The sequence below is a fragment of the Podarcis raffonei genome, chromosome 13 (genome assembly GCF_027172205.1).
Source record: "Podarcis raffonei isolate rPodRaf1 chromosome 13, rPodRaf1.pri, whole genome shotgun sequence".
Classification (NCBI taxonomy): domain Eukaryota; kingdom Metazoa; phylum Chordata; class Lepidosauria; order Squamata; family Lacertidae; genus Podarcis; species Podarcis raffonei.
The window spans coordinates 41,919,606-41,934,031 of NC_070614.1; the positions used below are offsets into that span (position 1 = coordinate 41,919,606).

Here is a 14,426-nt window from a genome sequence, read left to right on the forward strand (position 1 = left end):
AACTATAAGATGTCTCAGGTTTAAACATAACACTTTAGGCACAACTCTTCTTAAACTTCAGTTACTAAACATCTGTTGGTTCACTTCAGGTAGATAAATATTCAGGTTTCTAGAGGAGATGGCAAAATGTTCAATTCAGTTTCTGTCACTTAGATAATACAGTGACCGCTCCCCACATCAACTGGGGGGGTGCCTTTTGCGTGGTCGCGCACAGCCCCCCCATCCCAGTGCGTCTCCAGGTAGTAGGGGCTGGCTTCACCCTCCCCAGCCTGGATACCTGGAGGTCTCCGCCTACTTCAGCCAATCGCCCAATCCCACCTGGGGAGGCGTTGCCAGAGGATCGGCCAGGTATGGGGAGGGACTGCCCTGCCCACAGAACAGAAGGTGAATCTTACCTGCAAAGCAGTGTCAGTTGGCTCCAGAACTTCTCCCACCCTGCCCTCCCTCAGTTAAGCCTCCTTTTGCAGGTTAACCTCTTCTCTACAGGTACGCAGGCACTGTTGAAGGACCGGAAAGGCATTTTCCTGCATTGGCAGGTTTTGCCTTTCCTTTAGTAAAACGTCACAACTTTGGTGGTTTCAGGCCTTGGGCGGAATCCTTTAGTCTAGCTTCCTAAATGGGGGGCCGGTTTTTATTTCAGCAATAACAGTACAAGTTAAATGAAGTTCCTTTTAATAATCCAGCGATCAGTCTACTAAAACAGACCATGTATTCCAGCAACAGACCTTGAATCTAAAAACGGCATTAATGCATACTCAAGCAGAATCTCTCTCAGCACAGCTGAGTAACCTCCTGATTGACCCCTGCTGCCTCAGTACATTCTGCCGCCTGAGGCAGTCACCTCACCTTGCCTCATGGGTGGACCAGCTCTGTTCTGTCTTTGTGTTCCTCTTTCACTTGGGGAAGGATAGATTTCCTTATTGCATTGTCAGTAGATGAACACTTTTACTTTTTATGTATTTTTAAATTGCATTTGGTTGATATTTAAGGTGTTTTTCAATTACCGTATTTTTCGCTGCATAGGACGCACCCGACCTTAGGATGCACCTTGTTTTATTGGAGGAGAACAAGAGGAAAAAAATCTCCCCCTCTCTGCTCAGCACCCCTTCAGCGAAGCGGCAGGAGAAATGGAGCCCCTTCCATTTCTCCTCCCACTTGTCTGAAGGGGCGCTGCACAGCTCTCCCTATCTGCTGAAGCCAGGAGAGTTTTGCTCTCCCGGCTTCACCAAAAGGAACCCGAAGCCTTCGGAGCGCAGCACGAGGTCCTGGGAGGGTTGTCTTGTGGTTGTTGTCATTGTTCATTATCTGAAAAAAATCAATAAAGCATGTACTTTGGTTCCAATGTAAGTGGAGCAGTATGTAGTTTCTCATTAACCCTTGGCCTCTTCTATCCTATATAAACAGCAACTGTTCACACATTTCCCACATTCTCCAAAAAGAGAAGCAGCTGCCACCTATTCCAAACTTTCTGTGTGAATACTGCGGAAACCGGTAAGTCTTGGAAGGCTACTGGACAGGAGCAGAGAGAGACTGCTTTAGAATTTGGGGCACAAGGGAAGGGTTGCTTCTTTGTTGACATGTAGCCTAACTTTATAATTATTGAGTGCCAATGATATTCTCTGTGTGATATAGAAGTTATGTGGGGCTTTCCAAAGGCTTTAGGGATTGGTATCTCTGGTCCCTCCAGCAATCAGAATTCCTTTCTTTACTCACTCTCCACTAAATGTCTTGAAACACCTTGCAGGGAGAGATCATGATGTGATCCAGAGGCAGAATTCTCATTTCTACCAGATTCTGAACTCATTTGCAACATCTTGGGTTTGGAAGCGGGTCATGGGTATCTGGGAGAATGCTCTCCGATTTAGTGGGTTGGCTCAAAGGAACCAGATGTAACTGGATGGGGCCTCTGGGTAGAGGAAGGATTCAGCAACAGAGAAGCTTGAGCTTCCTTGCACATTCATTCTGCAAATAGTCTATAAAGTTTATCTTATATTATGAACATCCATCCCGACCTCCAGATCACTTTCAGAATGCAATCCTATACAAACTGAGTGTTGCTAAGTTCTCAAATAGCAATGAGTAGGGCTGCATAAAGTCACCAGAAGACCATGGCTATCTTAATGCTTTGTGATCATGACTTTCATAAAGGAGTTTTCCACACTGTCTGACAGCTGAGTTAATTCCCCCCTCCCCTCACTCCCTACTCCAAGTGCAAATGTTAGTTTATAAATGTGGTAACTCCTGAGGATCTGAATGTATAATATTCAGTGTTTGAGTTGAAAGTTGTCAATCAACTAGTGGGATCATGTGATCTAATTACTGTACCCCATGCTTATATATATCTGAACAGTGAGGCTTTTGCTGCGTGTGTGGAGGGTACATTTTATGGTTCAAAAAGATTTTTGATTATGTTTTCTAATGTGCTAAGCATTCTGACGGTGCTTTTTTTTTTTAAAAAAAGAAACTATTTTCAGCATTGGGAGATGAAATAAATGACACTTAAATAAAATAAAATAAAATAGGAGTTCTGCATTGCATGAAAAAGTATGTTCTTTTGCCTGTCCACTGACTCTACTTTTAAGCTATTTTAATAGGACCTCTTGAGCTCTACAGTTATGGCAGCAGAAGAGGGAGAGAGAAATAGCCACTTCTTTAATGCCATGCACAATCTTCTATTATGACCCTCTTTTTATATTCCTGAATCAAAAACACCCAGAAGGTGGAGTTTAGTGGCTGATCAGACCACCAGCCCTAGTTTGGGGGAGGGGATTGTGCAGAGTGAGAAAGAGACCCAAGAAAATGACATTCATGCACACACTCTCCCTGCTGAGCTGGAGCAAGATCCCAGGGGGTTCCAGATATTCTCCCAGGGGCTGTGCTCCCTTTGAGAGTTGAAGACATGGTAGGGACTGTTTTAGCTTTAAGAAATATGATTTATACACATATTTAAACCTTCAGTCCACATGGAGGGAGTACAGATCTTACAGCATGGCAATCCCAAGCAGGGGTGATCATCTGGTATTAACCTCCTGAAGAACCATGAACAACGTTGGTGTTAGAGGGAACAAATTAGATGCCACAAGAAAATCCGTGGGGGAATAAAGAACTGGGAAATCTCTTCTTTCCCCTCCCCCACCAACCACAATAGATGTGTACTGTCCTCTTCTCCTAGCTCTGAACCTCAGCAGTCTGGCACTACAGTACTATTGCATTAACTACCGAGGTTGAAGGTAGGCAAGATATTCTGAGGTATTAGGCAATTTCTTCCCATCACAGCTGAGACAGGAAATTAATTAGAACAGCAGGCACCAACATAGCACTTATGGGTGCCTGAGTGACCTCGTATGGTGCCCACAAAAGATCTCAGTAAATATCCCCTCAAAATCCACTGTCTCAGCCTCTCCTTAAGATTGACCACATTTAATGGGGCTTGAGTATTGAATGCGCACTCTCTCATATGTTCTGAACAACGGAGCGGTGCAAAGAGCTTTTCTTTGTGAGCAAACACAGCAGTGATGGATACAGGTGTTTAAGCCACACTGAGCCTTCAAACGAGCATTGATTTTCAGCAAAATACCCTAAATACAGCCATACCCTAAAGTAACTGGGCAAACTGCTTTAAAAACTGTTCAGCCTGTAAAGCAATATTATATTCCTTGAAAGGGAGTGGGTCTCCTATCAAATGAAGAGAGAAATAGATAGAAAATATGTCTTGACAAGCAGAAGATTTTTGGTTTGTCTTTCAAAGCACCTCACAATTAATTAGTAATCATTTACCTTTGGAATTATATTTGGCTCTGGCAGGTATATTGTGTTAAAGCATTGAGACTGTTTTCCAAGACGTCAGCAAATTCTGTTAATTATTTCATTGTCATAAATAATAAAATAAGTAAAAAGAGTAAATAAATAATCATTTTGTGAAATCTTCTGATCTAACTGAATACATTGCTTTCTTTTCCTAGAATCAAGCACCATGCCAAAGATAGTCCCTAAGAACAAAGCCCCAGGGGTTGATTTCTGTGGGGTAGATAAATATTACTACATTGTCCGCTCAGACCTGGGCTGCTACATGAAGTCCACCAATTTCAATCACGGCTATGACCTCGAAGTGTTTAGCCTGCACAATTCCTGCCAGGGAGGAGATCACTACTTAGCCCATCAGGACGGCCTATTCTACATCATCAAAGGAGACAACTATCGCCGTGTCAGCAACATGAATAAAGACCTAAATGCTGTAGTATACAGCCTCCATCCCAACTGCCGCGGAGGGGACCATTACCTTTCAGCCTTTGGATCCTTCTATATCATTTTCCAGAAAAGAGGTGTTTACCGTCGGGTCAGTAATATGCATGAAGATACAGATGCAGTTGAATACACACTTCACCCAGCTTGCAAGGATGGTCTCTATTACTGGGGCATCAAGGATTACTATTACTTTGTAAAACCCGTTGATGAATGGGGCATCCAGTACTATAAATGCACCAACTTCCACGAAAATCTGAATGCTGAAACATTTTCCTTCCATAGTGATGTTGTGAACATGCTCCCTGGAGGAATGGCTATTAGCCGAGGCCCAGCTTATGGTAGATGGGAACCTATCAAGACCATTTCCAACGACTCCAACACTCCCATTGTATGGAATAAGAAGATCACCAAGAAAGTGGGATACAACAAGAAGGAGATGAGCAGTGTGGAGCACAACTGGAACATATCCATGACTGCCACATATCAGTCAGGCGCACTCGCTGAAGCCATTGCCAAGTACCAGTTCTCTCTCACTGCTGAGTATGGTGGGAAGAGGGTCAACACAGAGCAGGAAAACTGGAATGAAGCCACTGAGATTGAAGAATCTATTAGTGTAACCGTGCAGCCCAATGAGAAGATGTACATATGGCAATACCAGCTGGGTCTGGGCAAGGAAACGGTCTTGTTCTGCCGTGATATTAAATTTACGAGTGATTCTACTCCACCTACGGATATTCCTTTGCCACCTTCCAATAAGTGAAAAGAAAAGTGTTAGGCCAAAAGGCATCTTCAAAGCTTCCTTTCTTTTATAACATTTAATTGATTACTATGGGCTAATATTTAGACAATGTAGAGTTCTCATAAGGGGGAGTTAGCTGAGTAGGATATAAACATGCATAAGCTAAACACGAAGTGATATTAATAATTACTAGACATATTATATACTCTCATATAGACATACTAATCTCACTAGGCTACAGCTAGAAATGCATGTCCTAGTTTGTGCACGATGGAGGTGACCCAAGCTGAATGCCTTCTAGATAAGCTACTATTTCCTGGTCTCCATAAATCCCTTTGCCAAATTTGTGCCTTCATTTTGCTTTGTACCTGCTGAACTTCTAATCCTGTTCCACTGTTGTTATACAAATCAAATAAAATGAAGAATCAGTGGTTTAAAAATATGTGCAATGCGTGTTTCACACTTGTGACAAAATGATTTACAACATATATGGTTTATAGTTTAGTTTATTATTTCTACCCTGCCCATTTGGCCGGGTTTCCCCAGCCACTCTGGGTGGCTTTTAACAGCACATTAAAAACAGAATAAAACTTCAAACATTAAAAACTTCCCTAACCAGGGCTGCCTTCAGATGTCTTCTAAAGGACAGGTAGTTGTTTATTTCCTTGACATCTGATGGAAGGGCATTCCACAGGGCGGGCGCCACTACTGAGAAGGCCCTCTGCCTGGTTTCCTGTAACTTGGCTTCTCACAGTGAGGGAACTGCCAGAAGGCTTTGGCGCTGGACCTCAGTGTCTGGGCTGAACAATGCGGGTGGAGACGCTCCTTCAGGTATACTGGGCTGAGACTGTTTAGTGCATTAAAGATCAGCACCAACACTTTGAATTATGCTCGAAAACATATTGGGAGCCAATGTAGGTCTTTCAAGACTGGTGTTATATCGTCTCAGCGGCCGCTCCCAGTCACCAGTCTGGCTGCTGCATTCTGGATTAGTTGCAGTTTCTGGGTCACCTTCAAGGAAATAAACAACTATTTGCCTTTTCGAAGACATCTGAAAGCAGTCCTGTTTAGAGAAATTTTAAATGTTTGAATTTTTTTTGGTGCTTTTAATATTCTTTTGGGGGCCTGCCAGAGTGGCTGGGGAAACCCAGCCAGATGGGTGGGGTATAAATAAATAATAACTCTAACCATTGGCCATGTTGGCTGAGGGAGTTAGTATACAACTAAATCTGGAGGGCCACGTGTTTTAAGCATGCTGCTGGCCTGGCTAAGAATTGTGAGAGTAAGGCTCTTTCAGGAAGTTGGCTTGGGGGAGCAAGGAGTCAAGTGCTGTGGCCAGAGCAGAGAGAAGGAAACAGCAGAAGCCCAAAGGTTGATCGTGATAAAGGCCTTTTGTCAAAAACCACATCAAACCTTTATGCAAATACAAGGAAGAACATAGAAGTGTTTGTACTGTGTTTGAGTTGAAGGCTGGGTTTCTTTGGAAACGGAGCAGAGATTTCTGTAGAAGAAGTTTCAATGAAGCCGGCCAATCATAGGTAATAAAACAGGAGAGCACTTTTGTGCGTGTTTTTAAAAGCCCGGAACCATTGGCTCAGAAAGTACAATCCAATGGCCCTTACATTTGTTGTTGCTGCCCCTATTTTCAGACGTATCTCCCTAGTAAAATGCTGTTCCCATGGTTACTGTTTGTCATTGGGGGCACTTTCCTGATAGCTGGAGGTGCCAACATTTAACTCCTTCTTTAGCCTCTTTGGAAAATTCACCTCCTGTACATCCACTCAGAAGAAAGATCCATGAAGTTCAATGGTACTTACCCCTTGTCTACGATAGCAGGCTAATTTTTCCAGTGGCTAATGGATGCTTCTTGACTACGCCTTTTTTCCTAGGGAAGGTTGGGCAGTCTGTGGCCCTCCAGATTTTGTTTTTGCACTCCAGTTCCCATCAGCCCCAGCCAGCATAGCCAAGGATGATGGGATTTCTAGTCCAGCAACACTTGGAGGACCACAGGTTCCTCATCACTGTTCAAATGCACATGCATGTGAAGTATTCTTCATGCACACAAAGGCGCAGCTTCCAGGATACATTTTAAGCCACCTAGAACATAGTACAATTTCAATTTTTCTACTATATCTTTGGCCAAAAATTTTGTAGCATAAAAAGTAGAAGGCAGCCTTCAGCAAGGCATAACCCCATTTTCACCTGAGAAAGTCGATCTCCCGGCTATTTGCTCGCCTCTTGCCATTAAGGCTCTTAACTTGGAGGCATTAGAGTTTCAGTGTGATGTGTTGGATACAGGATCAGACTTAGATGGGGAAATGCCAACTCAAATATTCTATGCCCTAAAATACAAATAAACAAGCCTCACCACCACCACCACCACTGCTTCCATAATACTGGAAGCCCAGATCACCCAATGAAGCTGGATAGTAGGAAATTCAGGGCAGGCAAAAGCAAGCACTCTCTCACAGAGAACACACAGAAACTCTGGAATTTGCAGCCACTAACTTGGACATCTTTAAAAGGAGATGGGGCAAATTCAGGGAGGATAGGTCTGGTTGATCGCTATGGTTAACAGGATAAAGGACTACACTGGCCTTTCAACCAACCCAGCATGGGTCTTTTGTGCTTCTTATGATACTAACAATGGTTGATTTCAGTTCCACATTTCAGAGTTAAAGTTAGTTGTGGCAAGTCAGCTGTTACAAGCTTCTGGTACCTGTAGTGGGTGTTTGGGGAATGTTTGAGATGAAGTGGCTACTCAAAGAGTCTCTTGACCTAGGAATGGAGGTTCAAAAGTAAGGATTTCCTCATTCCAAACTGGGCTAGGGCACAGCTGTGTTGGAAGAGATCCATTTTGTTAGGAAGAAAGGAGTCACGGGGCCACTTGGAGGGAGATTGGGCAAGCTCTAGAATATAAAAATGATCTATCTAAGCCAAAGTGACCAGAGGAGAAGGGCAATTCCCATCCAGCAGATTGGTCTTCTTATCGTCACACCTCCATTATTATATTTTATTCTGCTGGTAAGTAGGAAATCATTATATTCTATCTTGTGCTGTGATATTTGCTTCCATGTATTCATCTTTAATGGCGAGAACCTGGCGGAGGATGGAAACCTTGTCTCCTCTTGTGCCCTTTTATAGCAACATAATTTTCAGAAAGAGCGCCTGGATAGCTCAGTCGGTAGAGCATCAGACTTTTCATCTGAGGGTCCAGGGTTCAAGTCCCTGTTCGGGCGAGTACGGTTTTTAAGGGATGATTTTAAGAGTACGGTTTTTAAGCTCCCGTTGCTCGGTCCCTGCTCCTGCCAACCTAGCAGTTCGAAAGCACATCGAAGTGCAAGTAGATAAATAGGTACAGCTCCGGCGGGAAGGTAAACGGCGTTTCCGTGCGCTGCTCTGGTTTGCCAGAAGCAGCTTAGTCATGCTGGCCACATGACCCGGAAGTTGTACGCCGGCTCCCTTGGCCAATAAAGCGAGATGAGCGCCGCAACCCCAGAGTCGGTCACGACTGGACCTAATGGTCAGGGGTCCCTTTACCTTTACCTAATTTTCAGAAATCAGCATTCCCCCATTCGTTCTACCTGCACCTCTCTTGGCAGCACAGCTTTCCCTACTTGTGGATGTATGTTCAATGGGGGCTTTGAGACCATACAGTCAGGTGTGCCATTTTTAGTTGAAACTTGTTGTGGAGATAAGGTAATGGAGATATATACCACATGTGGTGGACATGCAGGAAAATCAGAGAGTTTGGGAATCTTATTTATGATGAGCTGAAAAAGATCTTTAAGTTAACAGTCTTTTAAAAAGCCAGAGGCCTTCCTACCGGGTATTTTAGGTAAAGACATTCCAAAAAATTTAAGAGAAATCTTCCTATACGCCACGGCTACAGCCCGAACACTAGTTGCAATGAACTGGAAGGGACAGGGGGAGTTCCAACTTTATCAGATTGGCAAGGCAAATTACAGGAATATGCAGAAATGGCGCAATTGACCAACAGACTGAGAGGCAATACAAGACAATCATTTATTCAAAAATGGGATATGTATCAGAGTTATTTACAGAAATAAAATAGTGGTATAATATCTATGGCAGCATTTGAACAACCCTTGTTTAAAGTAATATTTAAGAAATAAGTTAATGAGTACAAACTGTTGTAAGAAGGTATTAGAAAATACAGAATGAGTAAGGTAATAACGTTAAGTACATTCAATACTAAAAAGAAAGTTTACATCGGGAAATGATAGGAAGTCTATTTTATGTTAGTAAAAAGATAGTTTAAATTTATGCAATCACTTTTTCCCTAAGTTTAATTTTTGTGAATCCAAAGAAGATTATTAGTATATGGTTGTTTTCATTTTTGCTGAATTAGGAGTGTGTATAGTATGTATATTATGTACATTACTTATGAATTTCAATAAAGTTATGTTAAAAGAAAAGAAAAAAGAGAGAAACTTGTTGCGACAGATTTGGGGGTCTTTTCCTCATTGGAAGGTCATGTTTTTAACACACCCCAAAAAAGAACCAGGATAGACAGTCAGCAAATAGGATAAACCTCCTCCTGTGCCTTAGTCTCTCCAGGTGCCTGGAGGTGTCAAGCCCAAATTTAGACTGGACCTCTCCTTTCAGGCCACATATAGGAAACACTTGAAGACAGGAGCTTTAGAAGTGAAGCAAGCAAGCTATTGTTAAGTTGGCTGAAAAACCTTCCTTTTCTCCAAAGTATTCCCACATTAATTTGTTTTATATTTGCAGTTTAAAAAAAAATGCTGGTGGGAGGGCAGTTTAGTTTTAATAGTATATTATGACCACTTTTATGTTTTATATTTCGTTTCTGTACAGTGGTACCTTGGTTCCCAAACTTAATCTGTTCTGGGAAGTCTGTTCCAAAACCAAAGCGTTCTAAAACCAAGGTGTGCGTTCCCACAGAAAGTAATGCAAAATGGATTAATCTGTTCCAGACTTTTAAAAACAATCCCTAAAACAGCAATTTAACATGAATTTTACTATCTAATGAGACCATTGATCCATAAAATGAAAGCAATAATCAATGTACTGAACTATAAAATAAACAGAGACAGTATTGTAGATGGTAAAAATTAAAATTATTATTTTTTCCTTACGTGCACTGATGATAGTCATTGTTTGGATGGGGGGCTTTTATCCATTTCTGAAGTCAAACAATCAATCAATCAGTAGCTGAACTGGGTTCCACGCAGTCACAAAAACAAGTAGCAAAAACGAAGTCACAAGCCACAGTCACAAAAATGAAGTCACAAGCCGCAGTCACAAGTCAGTCCCATAAAATGAAGAACAAGTCACAGCCAAAAAATCGAAAAAGCCATACAAACAAAAATGCAAAAAAATAGCAAAAACAAAAGTTATAAATATCACTGCTGTGTTGCAGTGGGACTCAACAGGAAGCCTCAACAGGAAGCCTCTGATTAGCAGCGGGGGACTCGATTTACAAATGGAGCACACTAAACAGGAATCGGAACATGTTCTGTTTCCAAAGCAAAGTTCACAAACTGGGACACCTACTTCCGGTTTTGCAGCATTCTATTTCCAAGATGTTCATAAACTAAGCTGTTCTAAAACCAAGGTACCACTGTACACCACTTAAAAGGTAAAGGGACCCCTGACCATGAAGTCCAGTTGTGACCGACTCTGGGGTTGCGGCACTCATCTCGCTTTATTGGCCGAGGGAGTCGGTGTACAGCTTCCAGGTCATGTGGCCAGCATGACTAAGCCGCTTCTGGCGAACCAGAGCAGTGCACGGAAACGCCGTTTAACTTCCCACCGGAGCGGTACATATTTATCTACTTGCACTTTTGACATGCTTTCAAACTGCTAGGTTGGCAGGAGCAGGGACCGAGCAACAGGAGCTCACCCTGTCGCGGGGATTCAAACCGCCGACCTTCTGATCAGCAAGTCCTAGGCTCTGTGGTTTAACCCACAGCGCCACCCACGTCCCTTACACCACTTAGGTACTCCTTAAATGTAGAACAGTTCATGCATTCTTAACTAAGGAAATAAACCCTACTCAGTGAGCTTTTTTGGTGTTGGGAACATTCACCATATTGAACCACCAGCACCCCACCTGCAGGCTGTCTTGACACACATCCCCAGCCACTCTGGGTGACTCCCAACAGAATTAAAAGCACAATAAAACATCAAACATTAAAAGCTTCCCTAAACAGGGCTGCCTTCAAATGTCTTCTAAAAGTCAGACAGTTGTTTATTTCCTTGACATCTGATGGGAGGGCGCTCCACGGGGCGGGCGCCACCACTGAGAAGACCCTCTGCCTGGTTCCCTGTAACATCACTTCTCACAGTGAGGGAACCGCCAGAAGGCCCTCGGAGCTGGACCTCAGTGTCTGGGCTGAATGATGGGGTGGAGATGCTCCTTCAGGTATACTGGGCCGAGGCTGTTTAGGGCTTTAAAGGTCCCTAAGAACTAGTTGTCACTTTAACATTTCCCTTTTTATTCCTCCTCTCTGTAGTTTGCAAGACCCCAGCATGCTGGTCTCCAAGGTCTCCTGCTCATTACTGGCTATACGTCTTGGGTTTCTGATGGTGCAGTCATGTGAAGGACAGTCCCGAGAAGATTTTGAGTGGAAGCACACTGATTATCCAAAAAGCTACTCAACTTCCCACCCTGACACCTACTGCAAGCGGATGATGCTTCAGAAAAGGTTGACTCGATATGTTTGCAAGGACGTAAATACCTTCATCAATGACCGCCCTGTAAATGTGGTACAAGTGTGCAGAGGCAGAGGGATTCCCCATGGTAGTGACACCGATAGCATAGACTCCTTCGATATGGTCATCTGCAGATACACAGGTGGTCCGGCTCCTTATGACTGCAGGTACAGCGGCACACCTGCACACTTGCGCATTCGTGTGACCTGCAGCGGCATTTACCCAACACACTATGTGACTCAAATGCGCTAGGCAATGTGTGGTACAACTCGCTCTCCATTTACAGAAGCCAGAAGTCTGAGGATGAGTTGGCTACAATTTTATTTTCTGTCATGCTTTCTCCTCAATGTATCTCTGCAACATGCCCACAATATAAGCTTTTACTGCTTTAATAGTTACTCACTTTCCCAGGGAATCCTGGCAATGTAGATCTTCAAGGAGCAGCTGCGGGAAATACCGTTGTATGACATTTCTTTACCCCTGTTCCATTATACCATGGGTAAGCAAACTAAGGCCTGGGGGCCGGATCCGGCCCAATCGCCTTCTAAATCTGGCCTGCAGACAGTCTGGGAATCAGTGTGTTTTTACATGAGTAGAATGTGAGCTTTTATTTAAAATGCATCTCTGGGTTATTTGTGGGGCATAGGAATTTGTTCATTTTTTTCCCCTTCAAAATATAGTCCAGCCCCCCACAAGGTCCGAGGGACAGTGAACCGGCCTCCTGCTGAAAAAGTTTGCTGGTCCCTGTATTATACCTTCCCAGTTTCTCACCTTCTCAGTTCTCCCTTTCCTAACCAGATATAGTGAACACACACACACACACACACACACACACACACACACACAATCTGAACCTCTTTTAACCTGGAGAGGCATTGCCCATGACCCCAGCCTCAACTCCAACCCCTGAAAGTGACGCAACAATTCAAGAGACTTTGAAAAAATGCTGAGCTTTTGCTGAACAAATTAAAGCAGCATAAAGATATTTATGGTTGGGTTTATGGTCCACAAGTTGAGCAAATCTGGTGCTGCCTGGTTGGGACCTGGGACACCAAATCTCCATTCAGCCATGAAGCTCACCTTGAGGCAGTCACTATCTCTCAGTCTAACCCACAGAAACCCACCTGTGAAATTACAGGCTTGCGTCGTGCCTTCAAATTGTGTAGCAGGGCATAGAATTATGTGTGCTACTTTGATATCTAATGGGGGGGCACATACAATATATTGCAGATGGGGCGGGGAGATTGATCAACTAAGATGAGCTTCATACCAGAGATATACATTAGTTTCTAGAGAAGGGAGAGAGGGTGTTGTGTGGTGGTTAGTTTAGAGGTTCAGTTAAGGATTGTGAAGACTTCAAATAATCACAGACATCCCCAGGTGAGCTTTACAAAGCATTGTTCTGAAAATATAAAGGAGGATGGGGGAACAACCAATGTCACCTTGGGCTCCCTGGAGGAAAACAGGCGATATAAATGCAATTAATAAATTAAATAAATGTGGGGTGGATATGGATGAAGCCAGCCTCCCACTCCATCTAACTTGATGGTGCAATTTTACTTCCCCTCTCTCTTGTTTTTATCTGAGGACATTGCAGAAACCCACCTGTGAAATTACAGGCTTGCGCCATGCCTTCAGTTTCCTCACCTCAATAGAACTTACCTTGCCAAACTGGAGTCCAACGTTATTACTCAACCCTCAGCCAGCATTATAGGGGGCAGTTGTGGGGAAAGCAGTTGGCAGTTAAAGGGATTGAGACATCATCATTTCTAAGGAGGCCATTGAAGGGAGGCAGGAGAAAGTTGAGGAAGTATCTCAAAAGTCTTGATTAGAAAGCTGGGCCTTTGCATTATTTCACATTTGGCACACTTACCCTTGTACCAGTGTGTGGGGGGGGGGGACAACACCACAGAGACTCTGGTTCTATGCAGCAAAAGCCACTTTTCCTGAAGAAAGTCAGCATGGTATAGTGTGTAGATATGACTTCATATCCCTGCACAGTTGTGAAGCAGACTATGATAGGGGGAGGCATCTAGATCTGGCATCTACCGGAAATCCAAAACTTCAGCCTGAATTTGGGGACGGCTTCAGTGAAACTTCTTCCTTTCTTCCTCCTTTGGGGAGCGGAGGGCTGCCATGCACACCCGCAGCCTCTTTGATGCTGTCAAAGAGCTGTGTGGTGCTCAGGTCAAGGTGATCAGCAGAGAGCCCACCAGAGTGCTGGTAAGTTTGGCCATCTCACCAAAATGCACCCCCCGCACCAAAAATATCCCAAATGTTCCCATAAAACATGTGGCCATGAAAGTGTGATGACCAGCCTTATACTAACCCTAGATCATCCTGAGACCTCATACTACCTGTCAGTTGAAGGGGCTTATGTTATGCACCAGGGGTAGGGAACCTCAGGCCCAGGGCCAAATGTGGCCATCCACACCTCTGTATTTGGCCCTTGGGGGTATCTTCACACCATCCTCTCCCCAGCAACACACACTCTGTCACAGTCCAGTTCACAGGTGATCAAAGTTCTAACAGGGGATGTCAGGACCAGGGGCAAGATGACGGGGTAGGAGCAGGAATGGGGGTCTAGAAGCCAGGATTCAGGAAGCCAAGGGTCCAAGGGTCAGGAAGCAGGGAGTCAAGAAGCCGAGGTTCAAGGATCAGAAATCAAGAAGTCAAACCCAGCAAGGCAGGAAGGGTGTTGCTGTGGCAAAGAGCTAAAGGGAAATGTTGACCTTATATC

At 43.8% G+C, this 14,426-nt stretch overlaps 2 protein-coding genes and 1 non-coding gene across 3 annotated transcripts; all 3 read left to right on the forward strand.

Moving 5' to 3' along the window:
* Nucleotides 1–1,372: 1,372 nt before the first annotated feature.
* LOC128399393 (uncharacterized) lies at nucleotides 1,373–5,412 on the forward strand. Its single transcript, XM_053360801.1, has 2 exons — nucleotides 1,373–1,491; nucleotides 3,963–5,412. Exon 2 carries the CDS (start codon nucleotides 3,974–3,976, stop codon nucleotides 5,003–5,005), a length of 1,032 nt encoding a protein of 343 aa, XP_053216776.1. The 5' UTR covers nucleotides 1,373–1,491; nucleotides 3,963–3,973; the 3' UTR covers nucleotides 5,006–5,412.
* Nucleotides 5,413–7,815: 2,403 nt separating this feature from the next.
* LOC128399401 (ribonuclease pancreatic-like) lies at nucleotides 7,816–12,881 on the forward strand. Its single transcript, XM_053360810.1, has 2 exons — nucleotides 7,816–8,008; nucleotides 11,488–12,881. The coding sequence occupies exon 2, from the start codon at nucleotides 11,504–11,506 to the stop codon at nucleotides 11,936–11,938; it is 435 nt and encodes a 144-aa protein (XP_053216785.1). The 5' UTR covers nucleotides 7,816–8,008; nucleotides 11,488–11,503; the 3' UTR covers nucleotides 11,939–12,881.
* TRNAK-UUU (transfer RNA lysine (anticodon UUU)) lies at nucleotides 8,151–8,223 on the forward strand. The gene has a single exon. It is a non-coding gene; the product is annotated as a tRNA-Lys (tRNA).
* Nucleotides 12,882–14,426: the final 1,545 nt, after the last annotated feature.